The sequence below is a fragment of the Talpa occidentalis genome, unplaced genomic scaffold (genome assembly GCF_014898055.3).
Source record: "Talpa occidentalis isolate TD23 unplaced genomic scaffold, MPIMG_talOcc4v2.1 talOcc4.13, whole genome shotgun sequence".
NCBI classification, from domain to species: Eukaryota; Metazoa; Chordata; class Mammalia; order Eulipotyphla; family Talpidae; genus Talpa; species Talpa occidentalis.
In genome coordinates this window covers 48,516,884-48,543,280 of record NW_023601322.1, presented here as the reverse complement: position 1 = coordinate 48,543,280, position 26,397 = coordinate 48,516,884, and the positions used below count along the sequence as shown (strand labels likewise).

The window sequence follows — 26,397 nt, the reverse complement described above, 5'->3', positions numbered from 1 at the left end:
TTTCAGGAAACTAGAAGTTGCATGTTTTGGTTAGTTAGCACTACAATTATTTTATTTTTAAAGATTTTTTTATGCACACAAGAACTGGGGTACAGGCCAGAGGTGTGGGGGTCAGAGGACTCATCAGAGACAGAGTGGGGAACAGGACAAACTGACTGAAATACACTGCTGAGGGGAGCAGCAGGTGTAACAGGAGAGGTCGTTAGCACTACATGTTTTAATGTGTCCACTTTTTCTAGAGGTTGCCTTTGATTTCAAATTGATAGCTTTTGAATATAGTTGCCTAGATGTCTGCCTTGCACTATTTAATCACATCCCCACTATCCTTGGCTTCTGCTTCCTCAGCTTCACCAGTACTCTATTTGCATGTCAGGATAGAAGCTTCTGCCTTGTACTCTTGTCTCTTTCACTTGGTGAACCCTTTTGGGCAGGGACTACCGTATTTACCTTGGTTGTATCCTTCTCAGTCCCCAAGCACAAAGCCTCGCATCTAGCAATCACACAATAAATTCCTACTCTATAATCACAGTATTGCAACATAAATAATAGGTCTGAATATGAGTTTGTGGGCTTAGTTACAATTTCTAGGCAATAAATAATCCAAAAGACCAGTGTTTTCTCCCTGGGAATGTTTAGTCACTCATGGAAAGAAACCAAACCACCCAACTGCTTGTAGGTAAATTCACAGCAAGAGTCATTTGTTGTTTTATGTGTCATCAACTAATATTTATTCCTTAGATTCTATATTCACAACTTTAAACCATTAAATAAAACCACCTACCAATCTGAAATACTCAGAGGGTGTTCAGAAGGAAGGATGGAGATTTGTCCACAGACTATTCTTGCTATTTTCCTTTGCAATGACAGTAATACAATCAACTATTCTCCATGAAGAAGGTGAATTCCAACTAACATCTAGTGCATAGACTAGAAATATGCATTGTAGCCACAAAATCTAGCTGTTGGGGTCTTAGGTAATTATTTGTGCTTTTTTGGATTTTGTGCCTCTTCATATATATATGAATAACCAAAAATTCATTTTACACCTGTCTCTACTTATCTCAGTTTTTGTGTGAATCCAATGAGATCGAAATCTAGGACAATGAGCTATAAAAATATAATGTATTCTCTGCAAATGTTAAAAGGAGAGCTTCCATTAAAAAAATCAAGAGAGAATAATTAAGTTTCAGCTTATTGCATGATTATTCTTTAGGCCATCATTTGGGCAAGATAAGCCATTAGTCATCAGAACCACTTACAATATGAAAACTGAAGGACCAGCCTTAAAAAAATTGTGTATCATAACAGTACAGAAAACTGAAAGTCCTACTGTCACAAGAATCCCAATAACTGGAGGAAAAAAAAAACTGAAAGTATACTGGACAGTCAAGAGAACAAAAATTTAATCAAACCCAAGAGAGAAACAGAAACTGCCAGACTATTTTGTAGATCAGAGAACTCAGTATTTTCCTTATCTAAAACACTCAAAAGTCTAGGTGGTGGAGGTTATAAAAATATTGTCAGATATACAACCTATCATTACACAAAGAAATACGGCAACTCAAATGTCATTCATAAATACAAAATTTTATTTGCACTTCATTAGTGTAGAAAGACCACAATGCTTTTCATATCACAACACTCAAGACACCCCAAGTTATTCAAATACATAATTACTTATTTACCATGACTAAACAAAACAGTGTAGTTTAATAAAAGATATACCAAAGATAAAGTTCACAAATTCATTATCAGACCAAAAGAAAAAAGGAAAAAAAAAACAAAAAAAAACCACAGTCTACGCTTAATAGGAATAAGCTTCACCATAAAGGGGAGAAGTTTTACTATTACAAAGGTATAGAATGTTTAGGCAAATAGATGTATGTTCTTTGATATAGTAAAATGTATCTCTTTAAAATTCCTTTAAACAGGATTTGTTTAGAACAGCAGCGTTGTTTTAAAATCTTCTATAGTTTCAAAACCACTTATTTCTTTATTGAATCTCTGTAGTTCTTAAAAGCATAGGTACATCTATTAGGAAACCATGAGAGACTCTGTGGCCTCAGGACCAAGTCAAATCCTACCCTCTAAGTATAATATCCTATCATTACATAACAGTAATAAATAACCTTCAATGACAGCTATGAATGGAGTTTTGCTTTGTGCCAGAAATACCCCAATATTTCAAAGATGCGATAGCTGGGGGAAATGTCCTGTAAATAAAGAAAACGCACTTAAGATAGCTTTTTTCCAAAAAGTCTTTAGTTTACAAATTTTCTTTAAAACAGTAAGCAAAGCACCACGTTCTTTCTTCTTATCAGAATATCTTTTGTCCTCATAATTAACAAGGACAATTATATTATTTATTTCAAGAAACATTATACCTTTCATTTCTCCCATTCTTCATATTAGAAGTACTACATTTCCCAGTGTGCATACACTAGACCCTGGGATAATGAATGAAATATAGTAATTTGGAGGGAAATATGTGATTTTTATAACCAAAACTTACCCAGTATTGCATATTTGCATATTTACAAGTTAGTGTATAGCTCTGACTTGGATTACAAAGTGCGAAAGGAAAGTTTCAAAATGATTGTAGTGCAGAATAGAACATCTTCCCCTTTCCAGGAATCATTTCCACTTTGTCTCCAAAGTAGCAAATCAACAGCATCGGACGTGTGGTCTTGGTGGAGGCAGTTCTGGTGGAATCTCAGGTTCTGGTTGTAATGAGAGGATACTATTGGACAACTCATTCCTCAAAATATCCAGAGGCATCTAAGGACAGAGTAAAAATAAATACATTGAGACAACAATTTATATATAAGTGCTTTGCAAATTGTACAGTTATATAAAGATCTTTATATAAAGATTTCTAATCATCCGAGTTCAACTAATCGGTCAAATATTAAGCTGAAAAATAAAAAACCAGGTTCAAGTATCATGTCCAACATGAATACTAGTCAGCCTTCTTCATACCTTTTGGCAGAAGAGACCAGACGGACCTCATAAACATGTATTTTCATAGAACTCAATAAAATGAAAATTTAATGCATTAATAAATAATAAATGTTTCTCTGTTCTCAATATTAAAACACATCTGAAGGGTGTGATCCCATACCTCTAAATCATATACAGTGTTGCTAACCAATGTTAACTCAAAGAAAACAGTTAAAAAAAATAACCTTTCTTGGAAATCATATTAAGCTACCAGTTTACATTAGAGGCTTCCAAATTATGTTTGAACTGAGCAGATTATATGTAATAAGAATATACACTTGAAAGTTCTAACTAAAATCTCTGAATGCAAATCTAAAGAAATTGTTGCTGCTCAATAAACCAACTTTGATTTCCAGCAACTTTCCCATGACTCAGCACCACGAAGAGGCTAAGGGGTAACGAGGAGGCTGCTAAGGCAGAGCACCAGGGGGCAGGAAGGGCCTCCACTTAGCCAAGGGGTTGGCATACTCTGCCAGGTCTCCACTGCCTGTACCAAGCTTGATTTTTGTGGAAAGAATAAAAAAAAGAAAAGCAAATGTCAAATAAAACAGCCCATTTTTATGCCTTCTCTAATCATTTCACCAAGCCATACTGAAAGCTAAGCAGAAACACTGGACACCCAGTCTGCAGACACTGGCATCCCAGGCGGGAGAGTGCCGTGGCGACTGCACTGGGCACCTCTTCTGGGGTGAGCAACTTCACCTGGGTCAACCAAGAAATAATAAAGGAACAATGAACAGGTTTCAGATTAAATACTTTCAGGAAGTAGATTCTTCTTTTTTTTTTTTTACCTTTTTCAGAATGTCATCAACAAGTTTCAGAAAGATTTCATCCACATTGAAGTTATCCTTGGCACTTGCTTCACAGAATCGCATCCCAGTTATCTGCTGTGCAAACTAAGAAAAAAAAAATTATTTTTCCTCTGTGTGGGCCTAACACAGACTATGCACGAGAGCCAGGGCTAGGGCTATCCCAATCTTCTGGGTTTCAGGGCCAAGGGCAGGGGTGGGAACAAAAGTCTGTAATGTCCTGTTGATGCTCAAATACCAAGTTCATAGGTGTAGCAAGTACCTACATTATAAGTAAATAACAAAACAAAATCCCAAGATGGTATTGGGAGCTCTAAGTTAAGTTTCTAAAACTGTAAGGTAGCTACCATTTAAAATGCAAATATCCTTGATTCTACAGGTAAGGTTAAAATACACTAGAATAGGAGAAAATCATTAAAAAATTTTAAATAAAAACTGTCAGGTTAGGTAATGCAGTTTTTACTAGTGTGGTTCTTTTTCTCCTTTTTGAAATGAATTTAAAGGAGCAGGAAGTTTTTAGAAAAGCAAACAAATGAGAAGGACTGAACGGTAGCTGTATAATTACTTCATAATTTAAACAATAAGTAATTTATTAAAAGAAAAAACTCTTTCAACCAGTACATATAGAGTTCAGGAACTGTGACATCTCCCCTTGCTTCTCTTACCTTTTCACCTTGCTGTCTGGTGATTTCTCTGTCAGTTTCACAGTCCAACTTATTTCCAACTAAGAGAAGTTCTGCATCTTCTGAGGCATACTGTGAAATTTTAAAAGAAGCTGAATTTCAAAGATGGGCACTGTCATATACAACAGGAAATGTAAACTAATCCAGTGTTTTTCACTCGTTTAGTCATTTACTCCACACATCTTTGAGCACCTGCTCTGTCCCAGGCAGGACTGGTTTCGCTGGTGAGGGAGACAATTCTTACAGGGCTCACAGCATTAAGAAAGCAATGTGGAGGGCCTCCCCAGTGGCGCAACGGTTGAGCACTGGGTTGCGAAGCTGCCCATAGCCTCTGCAGCACCGGTTCGATCCCTGGCCGCCAGGCACGGGTCCCACATTGTGCGCGGACCTCTCCTGCCTCCCGCTGCTCCCCTCAGCAGTGTACTTCATCAGTCTGTCTGCTCTGCTCTCCGCTCTGACTCTGGTGAATTCTCTCGCCCTCCCGCGCTTCTGACTGTACCCAGTGCTTGTATAAATAAATCTTTAAAAAAAAAAAAAAAAAAAAAAAGCAATGTGGAGATAAACAATGTTCTTAGCCTGTGATCAGTAAGTCCTCAGAGTCTATCCTATGGAAATGATTCAAAACACAGGCAAAGCTTTCTACACTTCAGATGATCATTAATTGGAAGGAAAAAAAAAAACCCTCAAAGTTCAACAAAATACATGAAGAAATGATTTAAAAGCACGCAGTCATAAAAACTGCTTTAGAAGAACATTAATATGACACAGGAAGGACCTTGTGATAGAATCTTTAGAATGAGCAAGATATAAAATTCAATGGAGTATAGATCCAATTTGGTTTTTCAGAAGAGCAGAACCATCAAATCCCTTTTGTGTGTGTGTGTGTGTGTGTGTGTGTGTGTTTTATTATCCAGATTTACTGTAAGAACGAGGTATCATGAATTTCATAATTGGGAAAAACAAACTCCATGTTTAAGTTAAAAAAATATATAGGCATAATAGAAATTTTCTCTTTAAAATCTTTTGACTATCTTGTTTCATTCTGTGCATTCTACAAAATTATTTGAGAAAGACTGCAGCAAAAGGCATCTGACAGTGTGACCCTGACCAGGTCACTCAGGACGAGAGGTCCTGGTCTCTTAGCGCAGGTAAGGATAACGGTACCCCCTGGATAGGGCTGGTGTGGAATGGAAACAGTGTGTGGAACATGTAAGCACTCAAGAATAAGACCAGACCGGTCTCCCACAAAAGGGTAAAAAGCAAGAGCAAAGTACCAGAGGGAGGTGAGCATCTGCTCTCAAGGTCTCACAAGTTGGAGAACCTAATGGAGCCCTCATGGTAGAGCCATTGCCTTTCATTTTATTTTTATTATTTTTTTTAAGATTTATTTATTTATGCATACAAGAACTAGAGTACAGGCCAGAGGTGTGGGGGGTGAGAGGATTCACCAGAGATAGAGCAGGGAGCAGAACAAGCAAAAGGACTGAAATACACTGCTGAGGGGAGCAGCGGGCAAGACAGGAGAGGTCTGCTGCGCCATGTGGGTAGCTGCCTGCCCGGGAATTGAACTAACTGGTGCTGCAGTGGCTGCAGAGGCTGCAGATAAGTTCATAGGCTGCGTCTTAACCACTTGCGCCACCAGGGAGGCCCTGCCTTCCATTTTAAATTCATTCCATTGGTTCTGAAAATTTTAGCCCTTTTCAGAACCAATGTAATGGTTGATTTCTAATTTCCTCTGTGGATTCAGCAGTGAGGACACCAGGACCCCTGAGTGACATGCATCACAGCCAGCCAGGCATGGGGCCAGCTGAGTGCAGGTCTGGGTCATCTTGGTAACACTGGTCACCCTGGGCCTAAATGCATTTTCAGGCACATATTGATAACATGCTTGGTAAAATTGGCAAACCAACATTCTCCAGCATTATGTCACAGATGGATTTAATATAATTTGCAAACAAAATCCAATTCTAGTATATTGTGTGTTGATTAGTCAAAGGAACCAAACATCAACTTATTGCATGAGTTGAAAATGTTGAAACTGTATTCTACATTTCACCCCCAAATGCTCTGCCTCCTAAATGTGCATTTTGGGTACACATATCTTAGGAGTACCAACACTTTCTAGTACCCATAGGTACAGGTTATCTGTTTTGTCAAACCAAAGGAATCAAAGAACATCTGTAATTTGAGGGCAAATGTCCAGCAGGTGATCGGAGCACTTGGACTATCCACAGGCACCATGGAGAAGGTCATTTCCTTGAGGCTGTTATTCTATGAACAATCACAAAATGTACGTTCAAGAGAACTTTCTGGAGAGGCAAGAATGTCCTATGCCTAATTCCACAGAAATAGCCTGACATCACAGAATGAGCAACCATGGGCTTGGAAGTCACAGTGTAGGATAGCAGAATAAAAACCGTGGTTTTATTATTTATAAGCTGATTTTGGATAAATTCTAATTCTTCTTTGCCCCATCTTAACACAGGAATGTATATCTACTTTGGGCATTGTAATATGGACAAAATGATGTTCAGCATAAAAAAGCAGGCTCCATAAATATTATTCTCCTTCTTCCTTTTATAGGGATTACCACTCACAAGTAAAGAGTTCACTTCTGAGAGAAAAAATGCCAACACCTACCTTGTCAATCATCTTCATCCATTTTGGCAAATCATCAAACGTCTCCTTCTTGGTGATATCATATACTAATATGATCCCCTTGGCACTTCTGTAATAAGCTGAGGTAATGCTGTTGAATCTCTCCTGCCCTGCTGTGTCCCTAAGAAATGGCAGCAAAAATCAGTTCCCAAAACAACCAGAGTAAGCACCCCAAATTCCAATGCAAACAGGCTGATTCCTTCTAGTGACCAGAGAACCCTGTCTATGCATATTCATTATTACAAGAGGTAGCTACAGGAGGTAGCTCTTCTAGCTAATTATACTAAAACGAAAACAAGACATCCCAATTTCTTGCAAATCAAGATTTTCAAAGTAAGAAAATGAGGACTTTTATGGCAAGAAGATAGTGATGATGAAAGGGGCGAAAGATAATGTTAATCCTGCAGCAATTTAAATAAAGATGCTAAAAATCCTATGTATATAGCAAAATCTTAGTATTTTTCCTAATGAAATGTCTTTCCAATGTGAAAATTCATATATAGCTTTAAGCATAAAAGTAAATTTTGGCTTCTTAACTCATATCTAAGGCGCTCACCTTAACATTAGCTTTATAATTTTTTGGTATTCTAGAACCATAAATATAAAATAATTTAATAATATATATTAAATTAAATGCACTTGAGCACATTCTTTCCCTTCCCCCAAATCATAAACTTTGTTCTAGAAGGATCTAACTCCCCAATCTTCCACATTCTAAAGGGAACTGATATGGAGGGGATAAGAGGAAAAGCAAAGATGTACAAGGAGTTAGATGGCGTAAGTCAAACTGTTCTATTTTTAAGCCATAAAGTATTATATTTAGGTCAGTATTTCTAGGTATTTTGCTTCTATAAATTGGCATAATAATAGGTATATGTGCTATCATTTCCTCAAAAGCACTGATGCAAACCCCCTCTGGGTGGCCAGTGGCTGTGCTGTGGAAAGCTCTGTGCCAGCAAGGAGCAGCAAATCACCCAGGGCACTGAGCATAAGGCTTGGCTTCTTTGGAGAGCTCAGTTTTTCTGAATTGAGCTCAGTTTCCTGACATGTAGCAAATGTAACACAGAGGCAAAAGGCAGAAACACAGAGAAAATGCACAGATGATAATTCATATTTAAGCTTTCTTTTAACTCTCCCTTAACCAACGTTGTTGCTTAATGTCTGATTTTGCTAACAAGAATACTTCCCTCAGAGAATATACCTAGTGGGACAGAGGATCTGAAAATACCTTTTGGCAATGGTAGAGTTTTATAGCTTTGTTGAGATTAGATCTGCCACCAAATTAGTTCACTTTAGTTGTGTATCATAAACAAAGTTTCCTGGCAAAGACATTTTCACATATAGTAAACCATTTTCGCTTAGTTCTAGAGCCTGTAAGAACCCCTGTCAACCAGGGTCCACTCCATCGCATGCTTGGCCCACAGTGGCTATCGACAAAGGCTGATGCTATTTCAAGGCATAAAAAGACCTTTATTTTCTGACCTAGAACTGCCAAAGATGGGAAAACTTAATACGATAGATGGGACTGAATTCTTCATAATTTTTACCCACTTAAATGCTGCACTAAAGGAACTGACTCAGATACCACTCATTTACATTAGGAATTAATGAATACCATTATTTCTGGAATCCCAGACAATTATTACTATAATTAATATTTTCAAACCAAAAGAGTTTATCAGAGCATAGTTTCCCTTCCTATCACAAAGATTACTTGTTTAAATTAAGCCTTGGGCAAATATTTTTAAAGTTTTAAGAAACAGTCTGTGCAGTCTGAATATTGATAAGAAACACTATCTTTCCTTTCTTTAAAAAGCCCAAATAACACTTATTTCTACACTGAAAATGTGGTTAACATGACATAGCAGGGTTCCAAACTCAAACAGCAATCAATATACGACCTTCATCGAGCCTCTCTGTTGTTATACACTACCTTAACATATCTTTTTTTTTTTTTTTTTTTTTTTTTTATTATAGAGGCATGCTTTCTTTATTTGTTTGCTGGTTTGTTTGTTTGTTTTTGTTTATACAAGCACTGGGTACAGTCAGAAGCACGGGAGGGTGAGAGAATTCACCAGGGCCAGAGCGGGGAGCAGAGCAGGCAGAAGGACCGAAGTACACTGCTGAGGGGAGCAGCGGGCGGCAGGAGAGGTGCGCGCCATGTGGGACCCTCCTCCGGTGGCCGGGGAGCAGCCGGGGATCGAACCGGCGCCGCAGAGGCCGCGCGCAGCTTCGCAACCCAGCGCTCAACCGCTGCGCCACCGGGGAGGCCCAACATATCTTTATTCTAAGTAATTTTAATCTTTTAGCTAGACATCAAAGTCGTTCACACTCTTTTCTTTTTAGGAAGATGCAGAATCCTATTTCCCCTCTTTATGTCCACAAAGCTGAATTTTGACTATAATGATAAAGAGCTGATTTCTAGAGAGCCACCATTTATTAATGTCAGTTAAACCATCATTTTGCTAAGCTAGCATGTAATCTTATTACTTTGGATATAAATTGAAAAATTCTCACAATTCTGCTTAGTCATAAAACAATTTTTCAAAAATTTCACCATTTTATTCTTTGTAGTTAGTATATCCAGTTAAATGACACAATTAATTTGCAGAGTAGGAGCCCTTTTTCATGTATAAAATGCTCCACCTCTTTAAGGTGGGGAATGAAACGAAACTAGCTTGATGCCAACCTAATGATGGTTAAAATAAGTCCGAGGGAGACAACAAACAACGGGAATGAAGAGGCCCTTAAAGAAGGCATTTTAAATTGGTGTTTGCCTAATGGTAGGAGACACATTTCATGGCTTCAACAGTGACTCTAAGGCAGCTTGATACACTTGATAAGGCATGTGAATGTAAACTGATGAAAGCATATTCGGTTGACACATTTTATTTTAGATATGAAAGTTTTATATACATGAAAAAACATTTTAAGTACAGAGCTAGAAAAAATGGTCCTTCTTGTGACCACAGATAGTCAAAGAAAGGAAATATGTGGCAATCACATAAAATGATATAAAAACAACAATGTGATCTGCAGCTTTTGATTTTGTAAACTCTGTAACAAATAATGTGGTAAACAATATTTTCTTATATTAGTTTTATCAAGAAATCACTAAGAAAAAAAATGCCTTATTTTAACGAGACACCTCTAGGGAAAATGATGGGCAAAGCTTACATGAATTGAGTCTACAAAATCCGAGCAGAGGCTGCTGAGTCCCTTCGAAGTGTTTTTTCCAACAACACTGGCTCCTCCCATACTCTCAGCTGGGGACAGAACATAGCAGCAACAAAGAGCACAGCTCAGGGACTGCGCCCCACTCCCAAACAAGCCACATGTTGATGCTTTAAATAATGAACTGTGACCCAATACTTCTTTTCCACTTACTAGATAACAACAATGGAGAAAAAGGTCTTTTATGCTTTAAATACTTCAGAAGAAAAAAAAAATTGTTGCATATTACGTGATTAGTAAGTCCCTAATATTTTGTGGATGTTGAAAACTCCTTCAGGAGGGGGCATCCTTCTTCCTAACTTAATCACTGGGTTATTTCCTGTGGAAAACTTGTAATCAACCTTTCAACAAATTCAATGAATCTCATTTTCCCTCCCTCAGTTAAATTCTTTGGTGATGCTGTGTAGTTTTAAAATTTTTGAGAATGAAATCTGAGGAGTGAAGAGTCAAGGAGAAGCAGGAGAGTTTTCTTAGGGAAAGCTTTATTTAATACAAGAGAAAATGGCTTCCAGTGTCCTGTGCATCCCCTGGGCTGCACTATCGCTCTTTCCCCCCTGAGTGGGACTCATCAGGTGGGACCCTCTGAGACCAGCCTCAAAGGCACTGCAGAGAGACACCAGCAGCATCCATTGTCACCAGCCAGTCTTCCCAGGCAGACTCCAGGGAAGCTCAAGACATTGGAACATACTTTTATAGTTCAGTTAGATAACTATTGTTTGCTATGGAAACTGAAACATACATTAAGTTATGTCTTTTTAGTTCATAATGTCATTATTTAAATGCTGCTGTCATGCACTAAGCAAGCTTTACAAACACTCTCATAATAACTACACTGCCTTTGAGGCCATCTCACAGTTTAAAGTATTTCTACCACAAATAGTGAGTCCTCTTAATGGTAGTCTTTACCTTAAAGAGTTTATACTTAGAAACAGCAGATCATGTGAGATACATTGTTGACATTTAGTTAAAAAAAATGGCGAGCAGAAACAGCAGATCATGTGAGATATATTGTTGACATTTAGTTAAAAAAAATGGCGAGCACCACACAAAAGACTGCTGCCTTTTCAGTCATGGGCTAGGAGAATAAGAAATAGCATTTTTTGGCTATTAAATATTTAGGAAATATTAATGTTTCATCATCAAGCCAAGAACAAAAATGCCAAAAACCAAAACCACGAAAGAGAACCACCCAACAAACCCCCCAAATCTTGAAGGTGGGATAAATAATCACAGATGACCAAATGAAGACATTACCTCAGACAAGCAATGCTGGTTCGGCTGCGGGTGTGCCCCAGACAGGGACACGGATGAAGGATGGAGGCATGGCACTAACATTCAAGCATTAGGTGACCGATGATGCCACAGGTGAGGCAGCAATTAACGCAGATGAAAGCACACACACACACGGTGGACACACACTCAGAGCGGAGGTGACCTGCCGAGAGGAGTTAGTAAGCTGAGTACGCAGCAGCCATGTGGCTGAACACCACGGGGCCTCTCAGAACACCTCAACAGTGCCACTTCCAAACCAGCACCAGAGACAGCATTTCTGCACAGACGGGTTTCCTAACACCACCCTTGTGCTGCTAAGCATCAAGCACAAGCTCCTGGCATGGAATACAACTGGTTAGGATGTGAGAAAGGGGCTCTGGAGTCATTTCCAGCTGGCATTAATGGGGTTTGTGTCCCGTGGCATTAAAACTAGGCCGCAAGGGTATGCAACAGCCCAGTGAGGTTCACGCTGCGCCACCAGGGAGGGCCCTGATCTGTCTGTTAGAGGTTTGCCCTGAAATTGTTAGGGACAAATCTGGTTAGGAATATATTGGACTTCCTCTGAATACTGTCAAAGTAACTTTACAATAGGATGATAAGCATTTGAGCAATCACTTTAGTGATGGTAGTTTTGATAATATCAAATGATTTGAAAGGAAGCATAAAGGCTCCCATAATGAACTTAACAGTAATAAAGAACATTAATAAAAATTAATGATAATGTTATTATTAAAGTAACATTCTTTCCACAACTCTGTGTGCAAATGGATTATGAAGTATGGAGACTCTTATCTAAATTCTCTCTTGACAGCAGCACTGTTCATATTATTTAAAAATGAGCAAATGAGAGATCAAGTGGGAGAGGCAAACCAGCTCAAACAGTTAATTTTATTAGACAAGCGTATGGACTGTTAAACACATACATACTATTAGTGGGTGCAGACTCTCCCACTTACCAGATCTGTAACCTAATTTTCTTTCCTCGTAGCTCTACAGTTTTGATTTTAAAGTCAACACCTGTAGATAAAACAAATGATAATGAAACAAAAACAAATACACAATTTGTCACAAAAAGAATCCTATTTATACATTTTTATAACGTCAGGAAAAAAACAAAAAATGCCCCTGATATCACTAAATCCCGAAAGGAAAAAGCAGAAGCACACCAGTATTTGTAATTATCAGCCATTCTTATGCTTCAGTACACAACCTGCTATGCTGACCCTGAACTATCTATCTAGCATTTGTTTTGCTTTTTTTTTTTAAAACTTTTTCTTTTTTTCTTTTTTTGCATAGAGGTGGGGTGTAGGTCAGAAGTGTGAGGGGGTAAGTGGGAGCGTGAGAGGATTCACCAGAGACAGAATGGAGAGCAGAACATGTATATTTACTGAAATACACTGCTCAGGGGAACAGCAGGGGAGACAAGAGGGGTCTGCTGCCCCATATGTGGGTTAGCCCCTGACAGGAGATGGAACTCAGGCCGTGGAGGTAATAGTGGAGGTAATAGACTTAACCAGCTAGGCCACCAGGGAGGCCCACATTTGCTTTTCATAATATAATCACAACCACATGTTCAGCATAAAACCATTTTAAATCACATTTAATAAGTTCATTAACAAATGAAGAATACTATCTTGGGGAAAGTCTTCTATAAAACAATGGAAACAGCTTTAGTCTGAATTTAGAAATTACTGCATTTCACTTTAGCATTCACAAAAAATTTAGGTAAATATAAACATGACTTACTTATTATACAATCTATATAATAAATTGGCTATTATTATAACCAATTTCCTTTTTTATTCATTTTTAAAAGCAAGTCAGCATGTACCATCATCCCATTCCAATTCAGTTCTTAAACCTTCAGATAATTTTTAAGAGCAAATCTTCATCTGTGTTACGTTATCTTACACACCTCTCAGAGATAACTTAAATTTATTTCAAAACATTTTTTACACAATTATCACAATTAAGAAAAGCGAAGCAATGAGACGCTGGCTCAATGTGAGGAGACCAAGCACCTTCCCAGCAGCCTTTTCCCAAGTGTTTCACAGGGCCGGGGCCCCACCCGCCAGCCTCTCACAGGCAGGCAGCACAGAGCTGGGAGCCGCTCCCAGGCTCTCCATCTCTCAGGGAACCCATGCAACACTTGGAAGTCAGATGATGTTCCTGAGGTGAAAGACATGTGACTGACTTTATAAATAGTAACGCACTGCAGACACCAATGCAATCCCAAAAGGCAAGTTTGCAACCTGGGGTGAGGGGCTGCAGTAGTGTACAGTCTTCCTCTATACAATAAAGGGAAGTGGCGTAAATGTAAATTTTCACAAGAAAATAAAGCCGGGCAACATTCTACTGTATTTCAGTTCTTAATCTTTCACATCAAACATAATTTCAAATGTCATTAAGCAAAAGTTGGTTAATTCAATTTTACTTTCAGTTCTGGGACTGATTTGCTTTTCAAAGCCAAAGGACATTTCTAAAACAGCCGTGTAGCACGAAGTGTGTTTATGCACAACCAGGATCTTCAGAGAGTTCCTTAGTGACTCCACGGCAAGAGAACAGCACAACTACAGTGATACAGCACAAGACAAAAACAAAAAACAGTCTGAGATATTCTGAATTTTAAAAGGCACAACACAATGACGAAATGCTGCCTTCCTGACATCAGCACAAAGTTAGGGCCTCGCCTTGTTACACTCTGATGGTGATTTAGAAATTACATCCACATTTTGTCATGACTGAGATTTCCCTTTTGTTTTCTTTGAGGTTTTTTTTTTTTTAATTTTAGTCAAGGGGGTTATAACTTTTGTAAAACTTGTCACAGCGGCTGCTACTATGTTGAAAATAACTGGCAGATGATACTTTCTTGTGGGCTCTGTTTCAAATCAACTAAAAGAATTCCTGAAACAGCCAGAGCAAGTAAGTTTCATTTTAACTAGGCTGCTTTCTCTGCTGAGAATTGCTGGGCGACTGTGTCAGACACCTTTTCATCTCACTTGAACAATTGTATCCAACTCTAGCAGTCCTATTGGTTACTTTTTGTAACCACAAAGTTTAATAAATAAAAAAAGGAAAGGGAATTAATAAAGTCTGGAAATAAGTGGTAATTTTATTACTTATAAATAAGTTACTAATTTTAACAGGGAAACAAAACAGATCAAGGGACAGCAAACAGAATTAAGAACCTTTTCAGTGAGCAGATAAGTGACAGTAATATCACTAACAACAAAAAATATCCAGTGGCTAAACCTAAAATTCCAAATAAGAAAACAGTTCATTAAAATAGTCCTCTGCCTTGAATGAAACGTCATTTGCCATATTTAACGATCACTAAGTAGCTTGCGGAAACTTACTTCAATATATGGCTTGAAACCATGTGCTTATATACAACCAACATTTCTAAAAACCTTACATCAAGTCAAAAACATCCCTTCATGTTGCTTATTTTTAATATTTGCACATATTAACAATTATAATAAAGAAAACAAGTCATCCACAGCCTCAAATATTCAGATTAGTTTTAGGAAAAGTCAGCATTAGAGCCAATGTTTATAAATAAAGGACTAAAGTGTGGCAACTTTATTTCCCGTCACAGTATTTGTTGAAAATCCCTTTTCCTACAGGTATCTTAACTGACAGGGGAAGCCATTAGCAATTCCTGCCACGCCACCCCCCATCCCCCACTGCCTAGACCTAGTCCTTGCCCTCTAATATCTTAAGTCACACTGTGCACCTGGCACCCGGCCAACAAGCACCTTTCTGGTCTGCTCAGAAATATTTGTCTTTGGTGATGTCCCATCTGAACCTTTTGACTGCCCCACACCTTACACAACTTCCTCATCTGTGTTACTAGTCTCGGACCTGAATCCTCTCCTAGCCCTTAAAGTCACATCATTCCTTCTTTTGGTCTCCCCCATGAAACCTGTGCCCTCTAGGGACACAATCACCAGCACCAAAGCCTAGGACTCTTCCTGGCACACAACAGCAATAAATCTGATGAATGGAAATCAGACTGCCCTGCTTCATCAAATACTGGATACGTGAGTAGAAATGCTGATTATTTCTGGAAAAAATTAGGCAAATGTAGGATTGCTTAGTAAACAACAAACAAAACATTTATGTAGCAGAGACACAGTACATGTTTTGAGGATCTAGGGGCAAAGCAGTGTAACAGAACACTGAAATGCAGGGTGCTTAGCACATACACATCACTCTAGAAAAGGACTATTTCACTTATTCTATAATTCCTATTATTGATGGCAAATCCTTAAAATAAGGGGTCATTTTAATATGTGTGTTTCCTCTCACTATACATACGTATCCCAGGGGATTATTATGGTAGCTGAGGTTTAGGTTACCACCAGTTCAATAGAGGCCCAAAAATATTATGTGCTACTAGTAAGATATTTTGAAAGAGATCATGTTCACAAGTATATTCACAATATAACAACAGCATATGGTTAAAACTGTTCTATTTTATCATGAACTATTACTGTTAATCTGTGCCTAGTTTATCATGTATGTATATAAAGGGAAACCATTTTTACATGGGGCTTTGTACTTTCCACTGTGTCAGGCAGCGAGGGGGGTTTGGAACATGTCCTAGTGTGGAAGGGAGTACTACATTCAATCACTTAGATGGGAGGTAGGCAACAAAAGTTAATTATCCTGGTAACATAACTGTGGCTTACCTTTTCTTAAGCTTACCAACATTATGGACGTCTTTCTGAAAAATCCTTTAATCACAAAGGACATGGGCCACAGGGCTATAATCTATCAATGGGCTTAGACTGTTCTATTTGAGTCCTAGTGTCTTCTTGACATTAATTTCCTTTAATAATGACAGTGGATATTTGTTATAAACGCTGTGCCTGACATCCAATCCAATGAGGTGGGTACTATTACCTCAATTTAAAGAGGAAAACACCAGAGTGGAGAGAGAGAGGACAAGGTAATTTGCTCTAAGGTCATAGCGCATACTCGTCAAGTGGCAGAACCTAGATTCAAATTTATACCACTGCCCACCAAGAAAGATTGTTAAAATAATCAGATAAGTGAAAAAAAAGATTAAAGTAACTTCAACAAGTGATCCAGAATCACCATAATCAAGCTGTTAAAGAACAAAGTTTACCTTTGCATTTGCTCTTCTCTGTATTTGTCTTTCATACTTGTGCTGATAAGATTTCTAAGTCCTCCTTAAGGCAAGACATTTCCAAACATTACTGTATTTCTTTTTGCTGGGCCAGGAGAAGTTATAAAAAGCTTCTTACTTCACATTCCTTTACAGCAGCAAAAATAACAATATGATCCATGCCTGTGATTACAGCCAATGGACTTCCTCCCCTTTTGTTCTCTGCTCACTCCCCCTCTACCTTCACCACATACTAGGAGTTTGTGTCACACTACGGATTTAATTTACTTAACACATTCAAGTTGAAGTATTTCATAGACTTTGAAATAATTCTCAAACAGTGGATGTGTTGTTAGTGGCACTTTACAGTAACTATCTTACATTGGCACAGTGGCTTTTCTTTTAAGAATATATCTTACACAGTATTATTCCATTTTTGACATAATATTTCTAGTAGGGAAGAGGACTTCCAGCAGTTTCACCATGTGAGGTTAAGTTAAAAATGTGTCAAGGTCACAGAGATGGGGGCAAATTTAACATTAGAAAACAAATACCCTGAACATAAGGCCTAAATACACCACCCTTCAGAAGAGTACATGACTCCTGCAGGAAAAGAAAAGTGTTTAAAGACAGTGCAAACTGGCTTTCAACCTATATTGTCCCCAGGAGGCAAACCTGAGACATCCTATTATTCAATATTATCTGATTTTGCTACTTAATCTGAGTTATGGGAATTAATGACAGAAACTAAGCACTGAAACTGTTTTTTATTGTTTTAGAAATAGTAAAATAACTGTCATTTAAAAAAGTTTATTGGGTCTGAGGATATCAAGTGTCTATCCTAAGCTTAATAAGATCTGCCTCTCTCACTCCAGGTTGGACATGCCTCCTTCATTCCAGCAAATGAAGACCACCCTGTGTCTTCGTCTCTGGCATATGTAGGCACATGAGGAGATAGCCTTACACTTGACTGGAACACACAACTGCAATACCATGAACTGCATTAGGCTAGGGAGAAGACTTTGAGGTCACTGGCTTCAAGGAGAGGAAAGGAGGGAACTGAGAGCATGCCCTACCTCGGAGTCGGTCAGGAAAGACAGAAGTTTCATGTGTGACAGAGTTAGAGCTCTTAGGGTATTTACTATGCTTCAAGTACTATTCTCAGAGTTTTATATATATTAGCTTTATATATATTAACTCATTGCAGTGTATCCTTGTAACAAGTTTATGAGGTAGATGTCATTGTTCCCATTCAAGAAAAAACTGAAGTCAGAAAAGTTAGTAACCTTCGCAAGATCACCAAGTGTTAGGCCCAGCACAGATTTGAACCTGGGCTGTGTGTTCTACATTGACTCCCTAGGCAGCCTTTCCTGACAAATAAGAGACTGAGATATAAACATATTTAAGAATTGTGTGGCCAGAAAGATTGAGGGGGGGCTGGCTGGCCGGATGCTCTGGCACCTACAGGCTTCCTTTGCTCACTGGCTGCAGACAGACCTCTCCTTCCCCATCAGAAAAGTCACCATGTCATTTGATCTCTTGGTCACAAGAGGATAAGAATATTGATGGGGAAGGAGGAGTCATAAAATAAACACCCAGATGATCAAATGGTGGATCACTAATACCTATCTTATACAAAAAAATATGAACTTTTCCTCCCCAGAGTATAAAATGTGAGAACTGTCAAATGGATTTTGTATTTTACCCAAGTGATATGTTTACATTGTTTTCATATTCACCTCTATGTATTTCAGATTACTCCAAAGAATAGAGATTATTTTTCAAAGTGTGTTAGAAGTTTTGCCTGTGTAGTATAAATTAGAAGGGAACATAATTGACATTACAATCAGCTTTGCTGGGTGAAGTACCTAAGATATTTTATTCTAGTTTATTCTTGTACCAGGCAACAGGAAAAGAAGATGAGTTCTACTTATTTTTTATCTTCATGTTTGAGGAAACCTAAGGCACCTGCTTAAAGACACCTGAAGGCTTGTGGTAGTGATGGGGTTTAAATCCAGGTCCATTTTGTCTACCTCCAAAATCCACTTCTCCTGCACACATTTAACACCACTTGGAGGAGCATCCAGAATATGGGCAACACACTTAATTACAACAAGAAAGCACTCAATGAAGGGCACTAATTTAGTGACAAAGGAGGTAAAAAATGTTTTTAAGTGAAAGTTACTTGTAGGTGTGTGATTCTTTAGCCATCAAGAGTGCTGAGGTTCTGCCTGGAGGCTTGAAGGTGGGAAGGTACCAGGATTTTAGAGAGTCCCAAGGATTCTGTGTTAAATTAAGGGCTGGGAAAAGTAGGAGAGTTTTATTCATCAGCTACTGCCCTCATAAACTTGCCTGAAAATTGTGTTTTGTTTTTTTTCTTTCCCCAGAGATTGATTGATTGATTGATTGATTGATTGATTGATTTATATAAGCACTGGGTACAGTCAGAAGCATGGGAGGGTGAGAGAATTCACCAGAGCCAGAGCGGGAAAAAGAACAGGCAGATTGATGAAATACACTGCTGAGGGGAGAAGAGGGCACGGCAGGAGAGGTCTGCGCGCCATGTGGGACCCTCGCCGTTGGCCAGGTATCGAACTGGTGCTGCAGAGGCTGCAGGAAGCTTCGTAGCCCAGCGCTCAACCGCTGTGCCACTGGGGAGGCCCAGTTGTTTTTTTTTTTTTGTAAACTAAGAAGGTATTATGTAAGAACCAGAACCAAAAAGTGGAGGCTGTCAGATTTGGAAGGAAAAGGTTTTCTATAAACCATAGTGTTCTGTTAAGCCTGACTGAGTTGTTTTTTCTGGTTTAAAAGGACAAGGGTTTTGTTTTTGTTTTTTTTAAAGCATAATCATGTTCAATTAAGGACACTGTTTTAGACTTGTAGTTCCGGTTTTCCAAATGTCAAAGATGTGCAATAACAGGAAATGTACAAGATGTGTAATAAAAGAGAATAATCAATTTCTACATCTGTTGAAGAACAGCAGCATAGAATTTTACCTCTTTTCTAGCATTTTATTATGGATAGCCCATGACTTACCACCTCTTCTGAAAGGAAAAGCCAGGTAAGTGGGTGTTAGTCTTGTGCCCTATCAGATGGTTAGCAGACTGGCGTCTTATGTACATAATAAACAGCTTCTCTACAAATATCTGTTGATTACTGTATAAAGCTATGCTTTCCTTACAAATTCAAACAAATGTTTAATTAGGACAATATATCTGGCACCAGAGACTGCACAATATTCTGGACCAACCAGTTCTCAAAGGAATACACTCTGCCTTCTAAAGCCACTTTCAAGGTCTGATAACAGATTGCTCTGGCAGGTTCTACAGGCTGGAAGGAAAGGCAATCTCTAGGAACCTGGATCTCTATAATGCATAATGAAACCTTTCTTCCTCAGTGTAAGTGCAGAACAGTGAAAGAAAGGCTGAATGAACTTAAGCCAAGTCTTTAAAAATAGGTTTTTTATTTAACCTGAACAACCCCATTACAACTACATTTCCAGGGCCTCCCCGGTGGCGCAGCGGTTGAGCGCTGGGTTGCAAAGCTGCCCGCAGCCTCTGCAGAGCTGGTTCGATCCCCGGCTGCTCCCCAGCCACCGGAGGAGGGTCCCACATGGCGCGCAGACCTCTCCTGCTGCCCGCTGCTCCCCTCAGCAGTGTACTTTGGTCCTTCTGCCTGCTCTGCTCCCCGCTCTGGCTCTGGTGAATTCTCTCACCCTCCTGCACTTCTGACTGTACCCAGTGCTTGTATAAATAAATAAATAAATCTTAAAAAAACAAAACAAAAAAAAAAAACAAAAAACTACATTTCCACTTTCTTTGAAAGATAGCTACTTTATTCCACAAAACCTGATGTGTTCTGCACATGTCTATCAGTGCTCATTAAATTAATCAAGTAAACCTAATCACAATAGACAGCATCTGCTGGTATAAAAACTAAAAGTTAACTGAGACACATCAGCTCTTGCACATTCTCTTTTTCCTGAGTCATCATCTTTCATCATTCTGGCTGGGGAGTGAGCAACACTGGAGAGCTGCGGCGTTCGGGCTCTTAGAGTGGGAATTCTAAAACGCTTTCCCTAATTCTGTTTTAAGCAAAAACATTTAAGAGAGATCATCCATAGCCTGGAAGACTGTATATAAACACAGAGGAGCAAAGTAAAGCACAGTTTAGTACTATAATCTAGGATTTAGATGCTCGTTCTGGGTTTGCTAACCATTTAAGTTTTCAGAATAAAGTACAAGTAGTCCATTCCCATTTACAGCGGTTCCACAGCTTGTAAGTAAAGCTGACCAGGACTGCATTTCACCCATCAAGTCAGCTAACATTTAAGGCAGAACCACTAACAACCATTTCTGGAGGGTATTTACATTCAGCTGTTTCTTGGGCCCATCAACCTTGCTTTCATTCAACTGCCAGCCCTAATAAAAACAGAGTCACCTGCACCAGGGTTCCCCCACCCAGTCTCAGAACAGGCATCCCGAGTGCACCTTCATCTCAACACTTGAAAAGGGCTATGTTCTCAAACACGGGGCTCAGGCCTATAACTGAGAGAAAACAGCTGCATAAAGCACTGCTATCTTCTAAGATCAGTTACTCTCAAGGCTGGGCTGTGAAATTTAACTCACTGTGGGAAAGAGAGAAAGGCAAAAACAGAGTAGTGAGGTTCTCAAAACTTTTTTTTTTTTTAAGTTGGTAATTGAAGATTATTAAAAAAAATAAATGTCCTTACTTGGTAAAAAGAGGACTACTGCGGGCCTCCCCGGTGGCGCAGCGGTTGAGGGCTGGGTTGCGAAACTGCCCGCAGCCTCTGCAGCGCCGGTTCCATCCCCGGCTGCTCCTTGGCCACCAGAGGAGGGCAGACCTCTCCTGCTGCCTGCTGCTCCCCTCAGCAGTGTACTTTGCTCCTTCTGCCTGCTCTGCTCCCCACTCTGGCTCTGGTGAAATCTCTCACCCTCCCGCGCTTCTGACTGTACCCAGTGCTTGTATAAACAAACAAACAAATAAATAAATCTTTAAAAAAAAAAAAAGAGGACTACTGCAATCCTATATTGGTCTCCAGCATTTTGGGGAGAATTTTGTGGTCCAGGAAAATCAGAGTCTGGTCTAGACTCCTTTAGTCCTACTTTCTACTTAAATATACCATATTTGTAGTAATTTTGATAAATATTCAAAAGGCTGAAGAAAGCTGATTGAATATTTGGGTAAGAAATGCATTTCACAGAGCATTATTTTAAAATCTGGAAGACAAGTGACAAATGATGATAGGGGCATAGTTAGTTTCACTGATATCCTAGATGAAGGACATTGCTATCTTCACAGGGCTGCAGGAGAACAACTAGAACAGGAAGAGAGCGCTTCATGATGTCTGTCTCTAACAGCAGAATTTCCACAAAATAAAGTAAACCTCAAGCTAAGCAAGCTAGTTACAAAGAACTCACTGCAGCCATGCTGACCAGCTGTGCTTTGGCGGGGACGCTCTTTACTTCTTCCAACGTTTGCCTCCTCATCTATAAAATGGGGCTGACTTTCAGGAATGTTGTGTACCTTTTGCTGTCACATAATACTTGCTCAACAAATAGTAGGTGCTACGAACAGAACGTTATATTTTATATGTACAGACAACTGTATTACCCAGAGTCACAGAATAGTGCCAGAGCCTAAATCAAGAGCCCAGACTTCTCAATTTCACCCTAGTTGTTTATTCTAGAATGTAGCATTGCTGGAGTGGGGTGAGGTGGGTGCTACCTGGTGAACTCTCAACCCAAACAAAATTAACAGCTAGCTTCAATAGCTACACAAGAAAAAAAAGGTTGATAAATACAGAATTTTATGGGTTTGGTTTTTGGTATATTCAAGTAGTTGTGGTTTTCTACAGCCAATTGTTTTTCCGTTTCACAAACTTCAAAATCTGTCCTGTGATTTTTTAAAACTTGTCAAATTGTGCTAATTGTATCAAACTAAGTAACTCAATTCCATAAATATAAAATCCCATTTGAAAATACTCCACTTAGGCAATTTTTACTAAATAGGTCAATTATTAAAAAGCTGTATTAGCATTTCATATCTGGTGAATTTTGTCTATCTTTTAAGCCAAATCAATTTCTGATTTGATTATCAATTTTTAAAAAAATCAACATTTTGCTCATTTATAATCTTACAAAATAGTTCATTATTGCAAATCCCTCAGGATTTCCACTGCAATCTTTTCTAGAAAGTCCGTGCGTGTGCTTCTCTTTTAAAGGCACTTACTAGAGACACTGTCTTCTAGACTCTGATTATATATGACCACCTTTAGAGACCTACCCTGACCCAAACATGCCTGTAGCCTCTTCCCTGCCATGCTTACTGGGCACATGGTCTTTTCCGGACTCTGCTGTCATAAGCAGCACCCATGTAAGCCTGGTTAAAGTAAGGGAAAGTGCCATTGTGGAAAAGAATCTTTCTCTATGTAGAACTGACTGTACCACATGTAATTTTATCAGAAGGACACTATGAGTTAACAGTTCAGCTGACAGGCATGCAGGTGAGGTAACCACAGTTCTACACCACACCCAATGCCATATTTAAATAGCATTTTTCCAAAGGAACTTGAGGAATGAATTTCTTTACAGCATTCCAATGCATGGGGAAGCCTCCCCTGACTGGCCCTCCCTTTATACACCCCCTCCCCACTACTGGAGGGGCTTCCACTGTTTTCCCCTGTACACATTTGCATCACTGACCTTACCAATTTGGGGTTATTTTCCCCACAGGCTCTGAGTTGTGTCTGGACAGAGACCAAGTCCTATCCCCCACTGAATCCCCAGTGAAGAGTACAGCAATCAACACACAGTAGGTACTCAATAAGTGATCTGATAAGTCTAAAGAAAAGCAACTGAGGCAGGTATTGAAGTGGGGTTAGGTTAGTTTTCTTAAAGTCTCTTTATTATCAGAGGTAATTATCTTTGTCCAAACATCCCACAACTAATAAACATCTAGCCAAGTACTATAGCCCTGTATGTGAAAGAAACAGAAATGAGCAAGACAAAAATCCAGCTGTGTAAGAATTCTAGCGTGGCAGCAGTGTGGGGAGCTATGTACACGTGTGGGTATACGATTTGTGTTTGCTAAGACAGAGGAACAAACTGCCTGGTCTCCTTGATTCCTGGTTTCTTCCTTACCCCCAAAGACCCTATCTAAGCCTGCTCAATTCGTTTCACTGTCTCTGTGGCAGTGCTGTACTTAATTCAGAACTTTAAGGCTCCACTTGCTGTAGTACATACGTGTGTACACACACATTCTCTCTTTCCATGCTCCTCAACATGGCATTCCAGGCCTTGAAACATCCATTCCTACTGGCCCCTGATGAGTCTTTCCCAGAATGTGGGAGTTCTGCTTCATTGTGGCTGGGGTTTACAAAAATCCTTCCTCATGGCTCCTCTGTCCCACCCTAAAGTGCACCTCATTTCCTATCGCACTCACCATCCACCCAGGCAAGCCCCATTATCCTCCCATTAGTGCTTGTGCCAATTTCTTTTCAGCACAGTGCACAACTATATCATCTCTCATTTTTATACAGTTTCAAGTGTGGAGCCATAAAAGATCAATAATTCTGAAATGCTTTTAACTCTTTTCAAAATCATGTCAGCTATGTGAAAGTTCTTTGATGTGTTCTATGTGATCCTAGATCAGGTATAGCTCCAACTATATATGCTACTGAATTTTAAAATCACAGTCCAAAGGCCAACATTTCAAAAGCAAACAGGGTACAATGAGCACAAATACCCCCCAAATGACCTATTCCACAAAAGAATTAAGGAAAACACTTCTCAAAAAAACCAAAAGACAAAGCAAAATTTGGGCTTAATTTCACAGCCACACATTTTAAATGAAGTTTTGTTACATGACATTTTAAAACCAATTTACCCTCAAACTATAATACCTAAGAACTGCCACTGATTACAATATTAAATATATGTACAAGTATGTAGAATACTTTTAATACAGTATTCCAAATTTAAATATTCAGTGTTTCTTGGACGTCCCCTGGGAGAATCCCTCACTGCCTACCACTGCTTATTTTGAAGAACCATCTCATCTAAAGGGCTTTTTTCCTATTTGACAGCATTTAAGGGGTTTTCCATAGAAGAACTATTCTGCACAAACACCAACCTGACACCGCAATGCCAAGTCCTGTGAAGTTCATTTGACTTCATTAAAAAAACTTCCCCCGCAGTTTCAATTTTAGATCCTGAGGACAATATACTTCCTGACCTGGTCTACTGTACTTACTTCACTGCCGTTCTTTAGCAATCAGAGTGGTAATGGAAGGTGCCTTCTCACTTTTGTGAGCTCCTGGGTTATTTGAGGTCAGGGACAAGTACAGCTCTAGGTCCTCTGCCCCGAATTTATAGTTAAAATAAAGAAATTCAGTGTGGTTTTAGTCTTAATATTCTTCCGAGTTCCTCCACAGGGAATTTTAAACTTCGGTTTTAGTGCATCACAGAAGTTAAGTTCAAAATTAGAAAACAGGGCCTGGCTGACAGTGCAAACACTCCGTGCAAGGCAAAGCTAAGGCAACGAAATTCGCCAAGGATGACCTACCTTGGCCTTCCAGCCAGGAGCACAGCTTCAACTCCACTACCCTGCCTGCCAGTTCCCCACTTCTACCACCTTTTTTCTTGAGGAATGTAAAGGGCCGGGAGTTTCCGGAGTGATGCTCACACCGTCCCCGCGAGCGGAACAGGACTCGTGCATAGCCAGACCAGGCCTCCCGAGGACCGGTGAGGGAGGAGATTCTGAGACCCCGGTCAGTGCTCGGTGACTCGGCTCCGACCGACCCGTGACAAGAGGGGGCGGAGGAGGAGGGCCCGGAAGCCCCGAGGATACGTCTGAGCGGAGACTAAAGGACAACCCCGGCCTGGCCTGGGGTATGGGATGACGGGGCTTCCATGGGTGGCTGCCCTCGGCGCCCCGGGAGTCCCCAAGAGGCCCAGCTACCAAAGCAAGGGCCCCCGGGGCCGCTCAGCTGGAGAAGGGGGTGGCGGACTCCAGGAGAAACGAGGCTGGCGGGGCGCAGGGCAAGAGCCGGGGACGGGGACAGGGCAGCGCCGGCGGGCCCGGCCCGGGGCCTGGTGGCGGCGGCCTTACCCACGGTGGACTTGCAGGCCTCGCAGAAGGTGTCGTCGGTGAAGCGCTCCATCAGGCTGGTCTTGCCCACGCCGCGGGAGCCGATGATGATGACCTGCAGCTTGAAGTCGGCCGGCCTGGGGGGCTGCTTCCTCCGGCGGGCTTGGCCCCCGGACAGCGCCGGGGAGCCCGCGGCCAGGCCGCCGCCCCCGGCCCGCCTCTGCAGCGCGGCGCCCGGATCCATGCCCGCATACGGCTCGCGCTCGGCCCGCCGCCCGCCGCCCGCCCCCCGGCCGCGCGCCCCGCGCCCCGGCGCCCCCTCGGCCTCCGCCGCGCGCCGGGGGTCGGCCCCGGCGTCCGCCCACTCCCGCGGCCCGCGGCCTCCGCGCGGCGGCTGCGACGCCGGCCGGCCGCCCGCTCCCGCCTCCACGCCGCCGCCGCCGCCGGGAGAGGAGGAAGGGAAGCAGCTACTCCGCAGCAGCGGCAGCAGCATCCC

At 40.4% G+C, this 26,397-nt stretch overlaps 1 protein-coding gene across 1 annotated transcript; it reads right to left on the bottom strand.

Moving 5' to 3' along the window:
* Window positions 1-1,973: 1,973 nt before the first annotated feature.
* On the bottom strand, window positions 1,974-26,397 carry RAB12 (RAB12, member RAS oncogene family). The gene is made up of 6 exons (XM_037508823.2): window positions 25,923-26,397; window positions 12,613-12,673; window positions 7,133-7,271; window positions 4,475-4,564; window positions 3,792-3,896; window positions 1,974-2,778 (listed from the first exon to the last, which is right to left on the bottom strand). Exons 1-6 carry the CDS (start codon window positions 26,392-26,394, stop codon window positions 2,665-2,667), a joined length of 981 nt encoding a protein of 326 aa, XP_037364720.2. The 5' UTR covers window positions 26,395-26,397; the 3' UTR covers window positions 1,974-2,664.

Excerpts from the sequence above, each read along its gene's own strand:
- RAB12 (XM_037508823.2), bottom strand. The coding sequence starts at position 26,394 with ATGCTGCTGCCGCTGCTGCGGAGTAGCTGCTTCCCTTCCTCCTCTCCC. Across the intron at positions 12,674-25,922 it reads GGCCTGCAAGTCCACCGTGG|GTGTTGACTTTAAAATCAAA; the intron begins GTAAGGCCGCCG and ends TTTTATCTACAG. Across the intron at positions 4,565-7,132 it reads GGATGAAGATGATTGACAAG|TATGCCTCAGAAGATGCAGA; the intron begins GTAGGTGTTGGC and ends AAAATTTCACAG.